Source organism: Gallinula chloropus (assembly GCF_964237585.1).
Source record: "Gallinula chloropus genome assembly, chromosome: 2".
Taxonomy (NCBI): Eukaryota; Metazoa; Chordata; class Aves; order Gruiformes; family Rallidae; genus Gallinula; species Gallinula chloropus.
Window position 1 is genome coordinate 116,972,568 of NC_140086.1, and position 16,856 is coordinate 116,989,423.

At 43.6% G+C, this 16,856-nt stretch overlaps 1 protein-coding gene across 1 annotated transcript; it reads right to left on the reverse strand.

The window, feature by feature from the left end:
- Positions 1-3,646: 3,646 nt before the first annotated feature.
- Positions 3,647-4,660, reverse strand: XCR1 (X-C motif chemokine receptor 1; the record flags this gene model as incomplete). Its single annotated transcript, XM_084260331.1, has 1 exon — positions 3,647-4,660. One exon carries the CDS (start codon positions 4,658-4,660, stop codon positions 3,647-3,649), a length of 1,014 nt encoding a protein of 337 aa, XP_084116457.1.
- Between the last annotated feature and the right edge of the window lie 12,196 nt (positions 4,661-16,856).

Here is a 16,856-nt window from a genome sequence, read left to right on the forward strand (position 1 = left end):
CATCAGGCTCAAAGGGTAGTGCTCAGTGGTTTGAAATTTTAATGAGTGGCTCTTTTATGAGTGGCATGGTTTGAGAGGTCAGTACAGAGCTGGTACTGTTTAAAATCTTCATTAACAACCTGGATGATGAGACAGGATGCATCCTCAGCAAGTCTGTGGATGAAACCAAGTAAGAGCAAGCAGCTGATACACATTGAGCTGTAGGGCTGCCATGCAAGGGGCCATCAGCAACCTTTTAGAATGAGCTGACAGGAGCCCTGGAAGTTCAACAATGGCAAATGCAAAGTCCTGCAGCTGGGATGGCTTAACCCACTGCAAAGAACATGGGCTGGGAGCTACCTGGCTAGAGGTCAGCTTTGCTGGAAAAGATATGGAGGTTCAAATGAACATGTTGAACACAACCAAGTCATGTACCCTTGCAGCAGTGAAGACTAACTGTGTATGGGCCTGTGTTGCCATCAGGTTGAGGGAAACCTCTCTCTCTACCTGACATTCATGTGGTTGCATCCACAGTAGAATATCCAGTTTTGAGGCTCCCAATAAAAGAGAGAGATTGATTTACTGAAGTGAGCCCAATGGAGCACCACCAAAACAGGGAGTTAGAGCACATGACATATGAGGAGACTAGATGGTCTGGGGTTATTTTAGCCTCAGAAAAACAAAACCAACCAAACAAAAAAACCCCTCAGACCCAAAACAACCCAACAAAAAAACCCAAAAACCACCACAAAACCAAGGTTTAAGGGAGATCTGATGGCTCTTTTTCACCCTGTGATAAAAGGACATGAAGAAGGCAAGGATGAGGCAGAAGAAGCAACGTCACACATTTGCAGCAAAAAAAAATTGTTCATGTTGCAGGAAAAAAATCCACCATCAGAGTTGTTAAGCTTTGGAACAGGGACCCAGAGGAATTACACAGTTTCTGTTCTTGGAGATTTTCAGAGTTTGAGCAGACAAGGCTCTGAGCAACCTTGTCTAACTGAAAAGACAGAACTGCTGTGAGCAGGTTGAAGTAATGTATGACCTCCAGAAATCTCTTCCAAGCTAAATTAATCTATGAAAATTCACAACTAATTCTTCAATTGAAAATACCTTAATAAGTGGGTAGAGAACAGGCAGAGAACAATAATCACAGTGGTAATATTCTGTTGAATTTCCAAGTATTTATTAGCATCACTTTGTTATGTCAGGAGAGGGAATCTTCACGTGCTGGATTACTTTGGTTATGGCAAGCAGAAGTACAATTGCATAATATTAAGCATTCTGTAGAGTGTGTTACAGTAAAGATTTTTGTTTCAGGAGAGTGTAGGTCTAGGACAGTGGAACGACAGTTTGTTGAAATTACGTAGGTACATAAGACCTTCTTTTACTCATCATCATAACTTTTTCCTCTTGTAGAGCTTTGCTGTTGCCCATGAGATGGCCCTGGCTTATCAGAAAGGAAGAAGAATTTGGACTCGTTTGTCCTTCAGCAGGTTGTCTCTTCGTAAAGTGATGGTCAGTCATCTCTTCATAACTGGCATTATTGAGTCCCCAGTCCAAAGTCTCTTGAAGTGCATACAGCAGCCACGTTCATTTGAAATGTCTCTTTTCAGGAGACAAGACCCAAAGGCTGTTCTCCACCAGAACCAGACAGATGACAACTCCGACCTCTCCATGGTTTGTCTGAACACAAGTGGGTTCCCCGGTGGGATTAAGGAGTAACTTTTTACATTTTTTAAGCTTTAGGCAATAACTGTAGTAACAGGATACCAGGACTGACTTGTTCAGAAAGGCACATGTGATGATAATGGACAAGATACCATCGCTTTGTTCTTGCAGCGAAACCAAAGCACAAACCAGAAATTATGGGCAAGCCCTAGGAAGATTATTTGGATATGTGTCATGTATGTTTGCCCCATTCTTATGCTTTTCCCTAGGTATTCTTGCCTCTGAATGCAATCAGAAATGGGTCATTTTACTACAGCTATGTCTGAGTTTCTGCTTTTTATAAATGTGTCCATTGCTGAGAAGAATCTTGTCTCCTCCAGAGGATCTCTAGAGATCAAATGATATAGTGCTGAAACAACACAGACATTTTAAGATGGCTGCCCAAAAAGCCAAATTGTTGCTTAGAACCATTGCAAAAACACTGCTTGGTGCCACTGCAAAGCTACCTTGGCTTTCTATGCCAGTGCTGGGAAATGAAATCTTCCGGTTTCCAGAGGGTTGGCTATTCAGCTACATTGGAGCACATGCTACATATTACACTACCTTGGGGGAAAACACCCAACCCACTGAGCTATCACAAAGATGAGTATCAGTTACTGTAAGGAAAAAGAAAAAAAAATAAAAAAAAAGCCAGAAGGTTGGATTGTTTTTGTTGCAAAAGTATGTGCTGTTGAATTGAATTCTCTCAACTTGCTTTTAGCTGAGAAATCATGTTTTAGGAGTCATGTAAAAACACTCCTGCCCTTAACACTAGCCCTCATAGCAACACTTCCAAAGCTAGATTCATGTAAATATTTACACTTTACTTCCCACCTGCTCATGGAGATGAGACACGGGCATGAAATGAAAGGCTTGTGGCCAGGCAGCTGGTAGACCAGGTGCTCACACACCTCAAAGATATGAGTTTATCTGGTATTTTGACAGACACAAAGCACATCAAAACCAAACACATGGCTGGCTTTGATGATGAACATCTCTGTGAAACAGTTTTAAAAAAAGTTGTGAAGCAGCAAGCATCCAAGTATATAGGCTACCTGCTGCTCTGGCTTCCTAAAAAAAAATAAGGAAAAAGGATCAAACATTACAAATAAAGCAAATTATCTCTGTTCACCTATTTAAAAAGCCTTTTGTTCTTCTTAGCACCATGGCAAGGGGAGAAAAGGAAGGAGAGAGCATTTAGAGGCAAATATGTTCCTGTACCACCCTGGAGATGGGCTGCTGATCCACTGCAACCACTTGAAGAGATATTCAGAGACTGGAAGGTGCCTGTGGCAGGAACCGTAACAGGAGGAAAACTAATGTACTGGTGAAGTATCAGCTTGTTTTCCTTCTAGAGCTCTCCCAAACTTTCCATTTCAGACCCCCAAAATTTCTCTTACATTAAGCTAGTTTTACATATATTTATCTACCAACAGATAAATGAACATTTGCACTGAGAACTTAAGAGACTCTGAGGTCTTTTAGCTGTTGTCAAGCCAGTTAATCCCAAGAGCCCCAAAAAAAAGAGAAACAATGAGATCAACACTGATAAATACTGCAAAGCATAAAAGCTCCAGAAGTAAATGTGCCCATTACTATATGCAACCCAAGTATTTTAACTAAGGCAAGAAAGCAACCCACAAGACCATTTATGTTACAACCTGATGGTTTAGATCCCAAAGGAAAAAGCAGATTTTTTTTTCTGTTTTCATCTCACTGCACAAAAAATTCATAAAGATAAGACTTAAAAGGCCAATAAAGTAATATCTCAGCATTCTTAATTCTCCATCCTACTGTAAATATGTTTTAAAAAAATTTTTTTTCCATACACAGCATGCTTGCAGAGAGTAAATTTGTGTGCCTTTGTCAGGAAAGTGCCTCTAAGAATTAGAGACTGCCCATGGCTTTTAAAATCTGAAAGTACACCCAGGATTAGTGCTCATAGTTAGGTCTCACTTCAGTAGAGGGATGCATCTTCATAGTGGAATTTATCTTGAGAGCTGGTCCTGGGGCTGGAGGCTTGACCATTGCCACATGGTAAATACTGATTGCATAACCGTAACAAATGCCTCTTGAACTTGACTCCAACCAATACGTAGAGCACAGGGTTGAGGCAGCAGTGGGAGAAAGCAATTTTACGGCAAATGTAGAAGGCAAACTGGGAGTCGTTGTGATACTGACAGTTAGGTGATGGAAAAGTAATTAGAAAGCTGACAATATTGTAAGGTGCCCAGCTCAGGAAAAAAGCCACCACAATGATAAGGATGAGCTTCACGGTTCTGTGCTTTCTGTGAGATCTTGCTCTGAGCAAGATGATCAGTATCTTGATGTAACAGAATCCAATAACACCAAAGGAAATCAGGAAGAATATATTTCTCTGATAGATGTCTGTCTTTTTCCATTCCCAGTCGTATTCACACATCTTCACCCCTTCCAAGTTTTCTTTCACTGAAGTATGAATCATCTCTGGAATGACAATTAATATGCTACCAATCCAAACAACCAAGCTCACCAGAAATCCATAGTACCACGTCTGGGATCTCAAAGTCGAAAGGGGGTTCACTACAGACAAGTACCGCAGGATAGTCATGATAGCCAAAAAGCAAACACCGCTGTAGTAGCCCATGGAGAAAACAGCATTCACTGCTTTGCAGAGGAACTCGCCAAAAATCCACCCAAAGGACTGGTCCACTGCCCAGAAGGGCAGCATGCAGGAGAAGACTAAGTCAGAGAGACAGAGATTCATGATGGAGACGTTCGTTAAAGATGTAAGGTTTTCGTATTTGAATAGGATCCATAACACCAGAGTGTTTCCTAGCAGGCTGAGCAAAAATACCACAGTGTAGAAGACAGTAGTGAGATGGGTGTGAAGTACAAGATATTCGCCCATGTCACAGACATTGCTTTCATTAGAAGAGTATGCATTTGAGTAATTATAGTCTAAATCAAGTGGATAGAGATATTCATCCATTTGCCTGTGCAGATCTTGTGCTGTTCTCCCGCAGGTAATTGGAGGAACTGCGAAAATCAACCCAAAATTTTCAAAACCCAACTTGATACCTAAGCAGCCGTGGAGGCTGTTCTATAGGTACCAAAAGGAGCAGTGAAACTATTTTTTTTCCATGTTTATAGCACAGAAAGGAAGTATTTTTTCTTATTGACTGCAGTATGAACTGATAGATATTAAAGACAGCCTCAGGCAATGTCAAGATCTGAAATACCTAAGAATTCAGAAACGAAGATGTTTCTAAACCAATATGGTTGGTAACTACTACTAATTATTAAGCTTCTACTACATAAGGTTGAGGATGCATTGCTTTTTGACGTAAGTATGTCAGTTGTCAAGATACACTTTTTAAAGATTTCTGGAATGCTATCACATTTCTAAGCACTTCACCATATATATGATTCTTTGTCACCAAGGTTCAGTACCCAATAAACATGAAAAGCTGACCAGTACCAATATCAACAAGTGTAGACTCTAAGAATGGAAAAAGCCGTGTTTCTTAGAGACTTTCATCTTGAGTTTGGGTCCAGTCCTGTTTAATATCTTCATTGACGACCTTGATGAGGGAATAGCATCGACCCTCATCGACCCTCAGCAAGTACCTGATGATACAAACCAGAATTACTACACAAAAACATGAATGAGACTAGATAGAAGTAGAAGCTGCTGAAAAGATTCTTCATGTTGGTAATACCGAACAGGAATAAAACCACAGTAATACAAACAAACAAACAAAATAATGGCTAACAATAAAAACACTTAGGGCTTTTACAGTTCCCTTCAGTTTAATAATCTCAACAACATCTATAGAGTATTAGAAGGGTTTGGTGTTTATTTGACAAACAGACAATCATTTACTTTTTGAATGTGATCAACTAAGAAAAACAAATAACAATCTTAGTTAAAAACAATTTTCAGCACTACTTTTCCTTGAGTCCACTGGATAGTTTCTGAAATTTGACATGTACTTTTCCTTTACATTTTGAATAGTCTTCTCTCCCTAGTTGTTCCCATAAGTCTTGATTCTCCACCGACCAAGTCTTAAAAGATCCCAGCCTCCAGGATTTTAGTACAAATTCCTATTCCTTTTATGTAACCCTCTAGCATAACCCTCTAGCAGTGGAGAGAGGGACTACAAATACAATACACCCTTTCACTGTTATCAGATGGTGTACATAAGAGGCCCCTTTATACATGAAAACCAGGCTCTCCAACTAACTGACTCTTCAGAAGAAGTAGTGAAACGATGCTCACAACAAACACTCTCAAATATGTATGTACTACCACAAGGTGAGCAAAATCAACTACCATTTGTTTTCTACCATAGTATCTTAGACAGAGCATTTTAACTGCAGTGCAGTCTTCTAAATGTGAACGTTTGGAAACACTGTCTGGAACATTTGGAACATTTTTTAAATTCAAGCACTCCCAGGAGAATCATTGGAAGACTTCAGGAAATTGCCTTGTACACAATAATATTCGCAAAACATAAAAGGCACTACTGCAAGGAGTTTATCTCCTCTGCTGCATGTTCTGACGCATCATATCAAAACCAAAACCAAGAAAACCAACAGAGAGCATTTCACCATGCTGCTGAACAGTGTCCATGTTGTACCCTGAAAGTTTAATCCCAGGCTGCCTCCACGGATAAAACCAAACATCCATCCTCACCCTTCAAGCATAGAGGCAAAAGCCTCCTACTTCTCCTTCTTTGTTTACACTTGAAAAGTAACTCGGTTTCAACTGAGAGGCTGAACCGGGAGCATGACAGCTACAGCTGATCAACTCTATACGCCAAGCAACCTTTGCACAGGCAAAAATCAGCAGAAGGCGACTGAGTGTGATGACCCCAGCAGAAAACACCAGGGCCCCGAGCTCACAAACAGGCAGCTGCAATGGCAAGGAATTCACCAGCCTCCAAAACACAACACAGCCCCTATGCAGTCCGACTCACCACCACCACCACAGGAGAATCCAGAGCCCAAAGACATCAGACGACCATTTCACTAGAGCCTCGCTCTTTGTTTTTTTTCCCTTGCTCCCTCTGGATTACTGGGATCAACGTAAGCCGGAGGAGGGCCGGCCGCAAACCCAGCATCTGCTCTGGAGACAGACCCAGCCGCCCTGCGTGCCAGCAAAACTCTCCCAGTCCGTCTGCCGGAGATTTGCCGACACAAGGGCATGCGGGATTAGGACCGTGGCAAATATTTGCCTATCAGCACTTTATAGTGAGCGAGGGCATGGGCACGGACACGGGCGGGTATCTGGTTTCTAGCAGGGTGACTCTGCTCCTCTGTCAGCTGCTGTGACCCGCGAGGAGAACTCAGGTCTGTTCACGGGTGGATGACAGGGTAGAAAACAAAGGGCAGGGTTTGTGCCGGCCTAAAATCATCGCTCACCAAGGTGGAAAGAACGACACCTTAAACGACCGGGCCTGGATGCTGGCTGCCATCCGCCTAGTCGCTGGACCTCTGGGACCGGGAGCTGCGGGGAGCCCCTTGGGGAAGGGTGGGTGCCTCGCAGCTCCCCGTCCCTCTGGGCCAGCGCCTCGGCAGGCATCGGCCACCATACCCAGGCCACCCAGGGCCTGTGTGTGCGGAGCTGGCCATCCCACGGCAGGCTGGGGTATTGGCCCCGCCGGGCTCACCCAGCCGCGGGGCCATGCCAAGTTCTCCACCACAGCTCTGAGAGGCCGCGGTGCAGCTCTCGCCCCTCTCCGTCCCGGCCGGGGCTCCTCCTCTCGAAACGAGCTCCGAGCGGCAACAAGTGGAAGCCGCTGAAGTTACTTCCCCCCCTCCCTCCGGCAGTCGCCACCGCTTCCCCACCGGCCTGGCCTCCCCCTGCACTCCCTCAGGCCGGGGGTAGGAGGGGGGGAGAGTCGAGGGGTGGGGGAGTGTCGCGCGTTACCTGCGTGGCCGCCATGTCACGGAGAGACGGCCCGGGGAAAAGCTCCGCGACCTTCGCCGCTCCCCGCCGACTACAACTTCCGTGAGGCCGCTGGAGGTTGTGGAGGGGTTTTTTTGTGTGTGTTTTTTTGTTTGTGCATCAGTTCATCAACCTCTGCACAGACGACTGAAGTGAGTATGAAAGTCAGGCTCGGTACACCCAGTACACAGCAGGTTTACCCTTTCTGCCCTCATCCATTGGTGGAAAAACGTCTTCCCATGGCTGTAAGACGTAAGTAGGAAATCATTAAGGCCACATATGACTGAGGAGGCTGTGAGAAAGCAGGTGTGAAACCAAAACGAGGTTGTTTCAGGTGCTTCCACGCCAGAAGCACCAGACTCCTTCTACACGTAAGCTGGTGAATAATCTTCACCTAATGTATGGTTCCAAATAACTCAAAAGCACCTTAATGTCCTCAAAAATGCAGGTTATAAGGCTGAGCATGTTGTGGGTGCGTGATTCATGAAATGGCATGGAATGCCTTACACAGTTGGAAAGCAGCCTTCAGTCTGACTTCTCTTGGCACACTTTGCAGCATCGTACAATACAGGGCCCAGAGCATCTGCTGAAACCAAATGTTTGTTTTCCATTGATCCGTAGAAAACTGTCTTCCAAAAGTAACCCTGGGGTCATCAGTTGCAAATGGTGATAAAATGAAATTCCAGATAATTTCACTGCAGTGGAGTTTTTTATGTACTATCCATGTGCAGTTTTACTCCTCACTCAGAACTGATCAAGTAGAATGGATTGTACCTCCTTTGAATTACACAGACACAAGCCACTTTCAGAAATATTGAATTATCAACATTAATTATTGGATTATTGCCTGGATATAGACATTGGTTTCTTCAGAGAAAAACCTGTTGTTTCCAACTAGATCTGTTGCTGACCAACACTTCTTAGGATTTTCTGTATTCTTCATCTATCCATATTCTTAGCAACAAAAGAGGTTCAAGGTTTTTTTTCTCTTTGGAAGCTGTCCTGTGGGGGGAAAAAAAAAAAAAAAGCATTATTTGTTCTATTTGTGTTGCTTTATCTTCATTCTGATAAAATTTATTGAATAACTTCTTAAACTGGAGGGAAATTATCGTAAATTTTTCCCAGCCTGGGGAAGGCAATAGTGATCTTCCCAGTGAAAGGAAAGCCTTTCCTGGGAAAAATCTTTCCACTAGTTGATGGAATGTTACCCTTGTAACTGTAAATGTATCCCACAGAGATCCCCAACTCAAGCAACTCAAACTACTAAATTCCTGTGTAGTGGATCATTAAAGGCTCATCCTGTATCCTTTGGGTTTTGTTCCATATGGCTGATAGCTATGTAAGGCCTGAAATCAACTTCCGACATCAGGGGTTAAATCTGATGGTAGCTGCAGTTCTTTTGGAGTGATTCTGAAACACAGTTCGAACTCGAGTTGGGTTGGTTTCGCCATTCTCTTTTTTGGGGGGGAGGGAGGGTTGCATTTTGGTGACTCACAGAAACAGCACAAAGTTTGCAAACAAATAAAGAATCCTTTCGTTGTAATTATGATGCATGAACACGCTGTGTTTCTGTGTGGGAAGAGTTTCCTCCCTTCAGGCAGTTCAGTTTACATTTGCACTGCCTGGCTTGTCATAAAGCGCAAACCCTGTCGTGAGCCGTCTCGTGCTGACAACGGTCTGGTGCCTCATTGACTAGAGGAGGCTTTTGCGAAACTCTCTTAAATAACTGGGCTCTAGCAAAAGAAGATAAAAGAAGAAAAGGACTGTCTGAGATTACCTCATTATGTATTTCCCGTTAAGTTTTTTAAGCGTTGATTGCCGTTGCATAATAACCAGGGAGGGGTTTGCTCCTGCTACGCACTTGACGTATATAATGAACAGCTCAGGGACCACTTTTTGCATTTCTTTGCATTCTGGTTTGAATAGGTGGGCAAATAATTGTCAGCTGGAAGCAGGCAACGTTGAAAGAACCAGCAAAGCTCAGGAAAACCTCTGGAAGCGAAACTGGGAAGGTGGCTGAGGGGCTTGGAAGAACCTCCTGCTAATATCAGGTAAGTTTCTGAGACTGTCTTCTTGAAGCGTATCAGGGTTAGGAGCTGTCGCTGCTCAGAACTGGCTGCATTTCACTCCTGTGTGGGGAAATAAGTACCAAGATTTGGAGCTGTTTTGGGGGGATGGTATGGCAGAACCAGAACAGAGACCTTGGTTTGTACAGTTTAAATGCATCAAAGTCTTCTGTTTACTTAAATGTGTGTGGCACAGGGATAAAGAGCATGCTAAGGCTTTGGAGAGTAAGAGCTGGTTAAGATGCCTGGAAGAAAATTGCTATTAATAAATACGACTTGACCTCAGAAAGCAGCATTGTTTGGAGGAATGAAACAAACCTCTATTTTGAATTTGTTATCTTAGCAGTTCCTGAGGACAGAGAGTGTTCCACTCCTTGCACTTTGTCATCCTCAGTCCTTTGTTTCACTCCAGCCAGGACCTTCTGTCCTACACTGCTCTTCTAATTTAAAACTGAAGATACATAGAGAACATTTACAGAGCTTAAAACTTCTAGCTGAAAATGTCCACAATCTGTCAGAAGGGGCTGGCTGCCTTTCAAACTTCTCCTTTACATAGAGTATCTATTGAACATTTGCAATGAAACATGCTGGTAGATGGAGGGAGAGCAGTGGATGTCATCTACCTTGACTTCAGCAAGGCCTTTGATACTGTCTCCCATGACATCCTGATAGCAAAGCTGGGAAAGCATGGGATAGATGAATGGACAGTGAGGTGGGTTGAGAACTGGCTGTTGGACCGAGCCCAGAGGGTGGTGATCAGTGGAGCAGAGTCTGACTGGAGACCTGTGACTAGCTGTGTTCCCCAGGGCTCAGTGTTGGGTCCAGTCCTGTTTAATATCTTCACTGATGACCTTGATGAGGGAATAGCACCCACCCTCAGCAAGTACCTGATGATACAAAGCTGGGAGGGGTGGCTGACATGCAGGAACACTGCGCTGCCATCCAGCGAGACCTGGACAGGCTGGAGAGCTGGGCAGGGAGAAACCAGATGAAATTCAACAAAAGCAAGTGTAAAGTCTTGTACCTGGGGAGGAATAACCATCTGTATCAGTACAGGCTGGGGGATGACCTGCTGGAGAAGAGCTCAGTGGAGAAGGAAGGGGGCGGGGGGGGGGGGGTGTCCTGGTTGATGACAGGTTGGCCATGATCCAGCAGTGTGCCTTGGTGGCTAAGAGAGCCAATGGGATCCTGGGGTGCATCCAGAGGAGTGTGGCCAGCAGGTCAAAGGAGGTGATCCTCCCCCTCTAATCTGCCCTGGTCAGGCCCCACCTGGAGTATTGTGTCCAGTTCTGGGCTCCCTGGTATAAAAAGGACAGGGGTCTCCTTGAGAGAGTCCAAAGAAGGGCTACGAAGATGATTAAGGGCCTGGAGCATCTCCCCTATGAGGAAAGGCTGAGTAAGTTGGGACTGTTCAGCCTTGAGAAGAGAAGACTAAGGGGGGACCTAATTAAAGTTTATAATTATCTGAAGCAGGGGATGCAGGGGGAATCAGCCAGCCCCTTTTCAGTGGTCTGTGGGGATAGGACAAGGGGCAATGGCTGCAAGTTGGAACATAGGAAGTTCCGCACCAACATGCGGAAGAACTTTTTCCCAGTGAGGGTGACAGAGCCCTGGGACAGGCTGCCCAGGGAGGTGGTGGAGTCTCCATCTCTGGAGATATTCAAGACCCGTCTGGACACCTATCTGAGTGATATGTCCTAGGGAGCTGCTTTGGCAGGGGGGTTGGACCTGATGATCTCTTGAGGTCCCTTCCAACCCCTACAATTCTATGATTCTGTGTTCATTGCCCATGTCCGTGATGGCTTTGGACACCCAAACTTAACTATCCAGTTTGGAATTTTGTATTCAGTTCTCTTTGAGGGCTGTGTTCTTCAGGCTGAACTCTGCACTAAAACAATCTTTTTGGAAACATGTACTCGATTTAATGTTTCTCCAGCAACAAATCATAAAAATTACAGAGTGGTTTAGATTTAAAGGGATCTCTGGATGTTTCTTCTCCAAACCCCTGCTCAAAGCAGGTCTAATCAGACAAGGTTGCTCAAAGTCCAGCTGACTCTTCAACCACCTCTTGGAGTCCCTGTTCCAGTAACTGACGATCCTTGGAAAAACACAAATGCTTATGCCTAATTGAAATACTCTGTGCTCCAGCTTGTGTCCATTCCTGTGCACCTCTGAGAACAGTCTGCTTCTATCTTCTCTGTATCCTCCAGTCAGGTAGTTGCAGATGCAGTCTTCCCTGAGTCTTCTTTTCCTAAGGCTTTATGAAACTAGCTCACTCAGTTTATCCCCATCCACAATATTCTCCAGCCCCTGACTGGCTTCCAGGCCTCTGCTGGATTCCTTCCAGAATGTCCATGATTTCCCTATAACAAGAAGCTCAAAATTAGACACCTACTCCAGATCATTTTTTGCAGAGCTCCTTCCAGGACAGCTGCCCTCCCCAGTAGTCATTCCATCCCAGAGACAAGGCTTTGAAATAAAGTAAAAAAAAAGAATAATGACCACTTTTACAAACTTACAGATTGTTTTTGTCAAGGCCAACCTTACTAGGTTCTCTTATCTTTCAGTGCTGTAATACTTACATGAAGAAGCTAAGGTGCAGAGAACAACTGCTAGTGACACTTCTTTCTGATAGGCAATTACTGTGAGGTGGCTTCAGTGTTCTTTGTATTTTAAATGCAGATAGGGTTCCTTATGTGAATAGATGGGTTGCAGCTGACTTTCAACATTTGGTATGCTTAGGTGCAGGGGAGTTCTTAAAACCAGGTCTGTGCTGATAAGGGAAGGACTGTTGTGTTTGTTCCTCCTTTATGACAATATACAGCTGGTCTTCATATGTGATCTTTACTGGTACTTCTTACTGGCAGCTAACTCTTGCACTATGTTCCTTTCTAATTTTGATGGTTGCTTTAGTACTGCTTCCTGAAAAACCTGCAGGCATCTAACCAGCATGGGAAATAGAATCACAGAATCTTTAAGGTTGGAAAAGGCCTCTAAGATCAAGTCCAACCATCAACCCAACACCACCATGTCTACTAAACCCCAGTGAAGCTTCTCCCCACTTAACACAGGACCTCCCTATTTAAACACTGGATGAACAAGAACATGTCAAACTGCTTAGTAACCATAAGAATGTAAGATAGAGTTTTATTTATGATTTTAGTAACACTGGTGGCATTTTCAAAATATTGAGTTATAGAGGGAGGTATTTTCACTCCTGATCAGACATGTGTGGCAACAAGCAGCACATGCTGTGCTTTGCCCAACACATTGCACATGTTTATGAATCTGATTCTTGCTCTGATTATGGTAAGAAGCAGAATTATCATCAATTTCAATAGGAACAGGATGCTTTCTAAAAATGTGTGGATTTTAAGTTTGCTTATTTTATTTCAGACTATTTGCATTAGCAGTGGAAAGGATTAGTTTGGCTACCTGCTTTACCCCTTACCAGTGAGGATTTTCCCTGCTGGCAGATCATTGACACAGGCTCCCATGGATGCACAGAAGGTGGGAGCTCTGACAAGCTATGGCAGTGATACTCAGTTTTGTGTTCACTTGCTGAGAAGACAGGTAGGGAGAAGGGCCCAATCCATTTAAATTGCTTGTGGGAGAAGCCGTTGTTCTTCCATTTCCACTGGGTGGAACTTAATATGGACTTAATCAGAGCAGCAAGAGCATGTCCATTTAACTGCTGTAACTTGCAGTTAAGGCTGGAGGTGCCATCCTATGTAAACACATCTCTGGCACTATACATTGGCTGTAATGTTGTGACCACCCTCATCAACATAATCTGTGGTTTCAAAACTAATTTCTCCTTTTAAATTTACAAACTTCTTTCAGTTCTGCATTTGCTCAGACCACATAATAGTTGATTGGGTGAAATTAAAGGTCCTCCAAGCATTAGGTTTTACCCAGAACAGATTGTATTTTCCAAGCATCTGGAGCTCCCAGAGGGAAAGCGATCCACAGGCTGCCCATGCCCAGACCTGCACTGGGCATATTCTGTGGCTTTAGCAATATAGATATTTAATACATTTATATGTATAAAAAAAAAAGATGGAAGCTGCACCAACATATTTCCTGCATATAGCTCCAAGTGCCTTACAGGTCTCTGTGCCTAGGAGAGAGGTACGACTCATGGCTGAGGAGAATTGCTTTGGAACTACTTACGTAGACTGGATGAATGGTTCTCTGTGGAACTGAGCAGGGTGCACATAATGGTGCTGAGGGCATTGCCCAGTATCACTGAAAGGTGCTATCTATTGCTCCTAAAGGCCATGGTGATGATCAAGGGAGGTCCCTGATGACTTGATAAAGGCAAAGGTCGTGCCCATTTTCAAAAAAAGGGAAGAAGGACAACACTGGGAACTATAGGCTGGTTAATCTCACCCCTGTGCCCTGAAAAATGATGGAGCAGATCCTCCAGGGAGCCATTACCACAAAAACTGAATGGGTGGACTGCAAAGTGGATGAAAAACTGACTGGATCATCAGGCTCAAAGGGTAGTGCTCAGTGGTTTGAAATTTTAATGAGTGGCTCTTTTATGAGTGGCATGGTTTGAGAGGTCAGTACAGAGCTGGTACTGTTTAAAATCTTCATTAACAACCTGGATGATGAGACAGGATGCATCCTCAGCAAGTCTGTGGATGAAACCAAGTAAGAGCAAGCAGCTGATACACATTGAGCTGTAGGGCTGCCATGCAAGGGGCCATCAGCAACCTTTTAGAATGAGCTGACAGGAGCCCTGGAAGTTCAACAATGGCAAATGCAAAGTCCTGCAGCTGGGATGGCTTAACCCACTGCAAGAACATGGGCTGAGAGCTACCTGGCTAGAGGTCAGCTTTGCTGGAAAAAATGTGGAGGTTCAAATGAACATGTTGAACACAAACAAGTCATGTACCCTTGCAGCAGTGAAGACTAACTGTGTATGGGCCTGTGTTGCCATCAGGTTGAGGGAAACCTCTCTCTCTACCTGACATTCATGTGGTCGCATCCACAGTAGAATATCCAGTTTTGAGGCTCCCAATAAAAGAGAGAGATTGATTTACTGAAGTGAGCCCAATGGAGCACCACCAAAACAGGGAGTTAGAGCACATGACATATGAGGAGACTAGATGGTCTGGGGTTATTTTAGCCTCAGAAAAACAAAACCAACCAAACAAAAAAAACCCTCAGACCCAAAACAACCCAACAAAAAAACCCCAAAACCACCACAAAACCAAGGTTTAAGGGAGATCTGATGGCTCTTTTTCACCCTGTGATAAAAGGACATGAAGAAGGCAAGGATGAGGCAGAAGAAGCAACGTCACACATTTGCAGCAAAAAAAAATTGTTCATGTTGCAGGAAAAAAATCCACCATCAGAGTTGTTAAGCTTTGGAACAGGGACCCAGAGGAATTACACAGTTTCTGTTCTTGGAGATTTTCAGAGTTTGAGCAGACAAGGCTCTGAGCAACCTTGTCTAACTGAAAAGACAGAACTGCTGTGAGCAGGTTGAAGTAATGTATGACCTCCAGAAATCTCTTCCAAGCTAAATTAATCTATGAAAATTCACAACTAATTCTTCAATTGAAAATACCTTAATAAGTGGGTAGAGAACAGGCAGAGAACAATAATCACAGTGGTAATATTCCGTTGAATTTCCAAGTATTTATTAGCATCACTTTGTTATGTCAGGAGAGGGAATCTTCACGTGCTGGATTACTTTGGTTATGGCAAGCAGAAGTACAATTGCATAATATTAAGCATTCTGTAGAGTGTGTTACAGTAAAGATTTTTGTTTCAGGAGAGTGTAGGTCTAGGACAGTGGAACGACAGTTTGTTGAAATTACGTAGGTATACGAGACCTTCTTTTACTCATCATCATAACTTTTTCCTCTTGTAGAGCTTTGCTGTTGCCCATGAGATGGCCCTGGCTTATCAGAAAGGAAGAAGAATTTGGACTCGTTTGTCCTTCAGCAGGTTGTCTCTTCGTAAAGTGATGGTCAGTCATCTCTTCATAATTGGCATTATTGAGTCCCCAGTCCAAAGTCTCTTGAAGTGCATACAGCAACCACATTCATTTCAAATGTCTCTTTTCAGGAGACAAGACCCAAAGGCTGTTCTCCACCAGAACCAGACAGATGACAACTCCGACCTCTCCATGGTTTGTCTGAACACAAGTGGGTTCCCCGGTGGGATTAAGGAGTAACTTTTTACATTTTTTAAGCTTTAGGCAATATCTGTAGTAACAGGATACCAGGACTGACTTGTTCAGAAAGGCACATGTGATGATAATGGACAAGATACCATCGCTTTGTTCTTGCAGCGAAACCAAAGCACAAACCAGAAATTATGGGCAAGCCCTAGGAAGATTATTTGGATATGTGTCATGTATGTTTGCCCCATTCTTATGCTTTTCCCTAGGTATTCTTGCCTCTGAATGCAATCAGAAATGGGTCATTTTACTACAGCTATGTCTGAGTTTCTGCTTTTTATAAATGTGTCCATTGCTGAGAAGAATCTTGTCTCCTCCAGAGGATCTCTAGAGATCAAATGATATAGTGCTGAAACAACACAGACATTTTAAGATGGCTGCCCAAAAAGCCAAATTGTTGCTTAGAACCATTGCAAAAACACTGTTTGGTGCCACTGCAAAGCTACCTTGGCTTTCTATGCCAGTGCTGGGAAATTACATCTTCCGGTTTCCAGAGGGTTGGTTATTCAGCTACATTGGAGCACATGCTACATATTACACTACCTTGGGGGAAAACACCCAACCCACTGAGCTATCACAAAGATGAGTATCAGTTACTGTAAGGAAAAAGAAAAAAAAATAAAAAAAAAGCCAGAAGGTTGGATTGTTTTTGTTGCAAAAGTATGTGCTGTTGAATTGAATTCTCTCAACTTGCTTTTAGCTGGGAAATCATGTTTTAGGAGTCACGTAAAAACACTCCTGCCCTTAACACTAGCCCTCATAGCAACACTTCCAAAGCTAGATTCATGTAAATATTTACACTTTACTTCCCACCTGCTCATGGAGATGAGACACGGGCATGAAATGAAAGGCTTGTGGCCAGGCAGCTGGTAGACCAGGTGCTCACACACCTCAAAGATATGAGTTTATCTGGTATTTTGACAGACACAAAGCACATCAAAACCAAACACATGGCTGGCTTTGATGATGA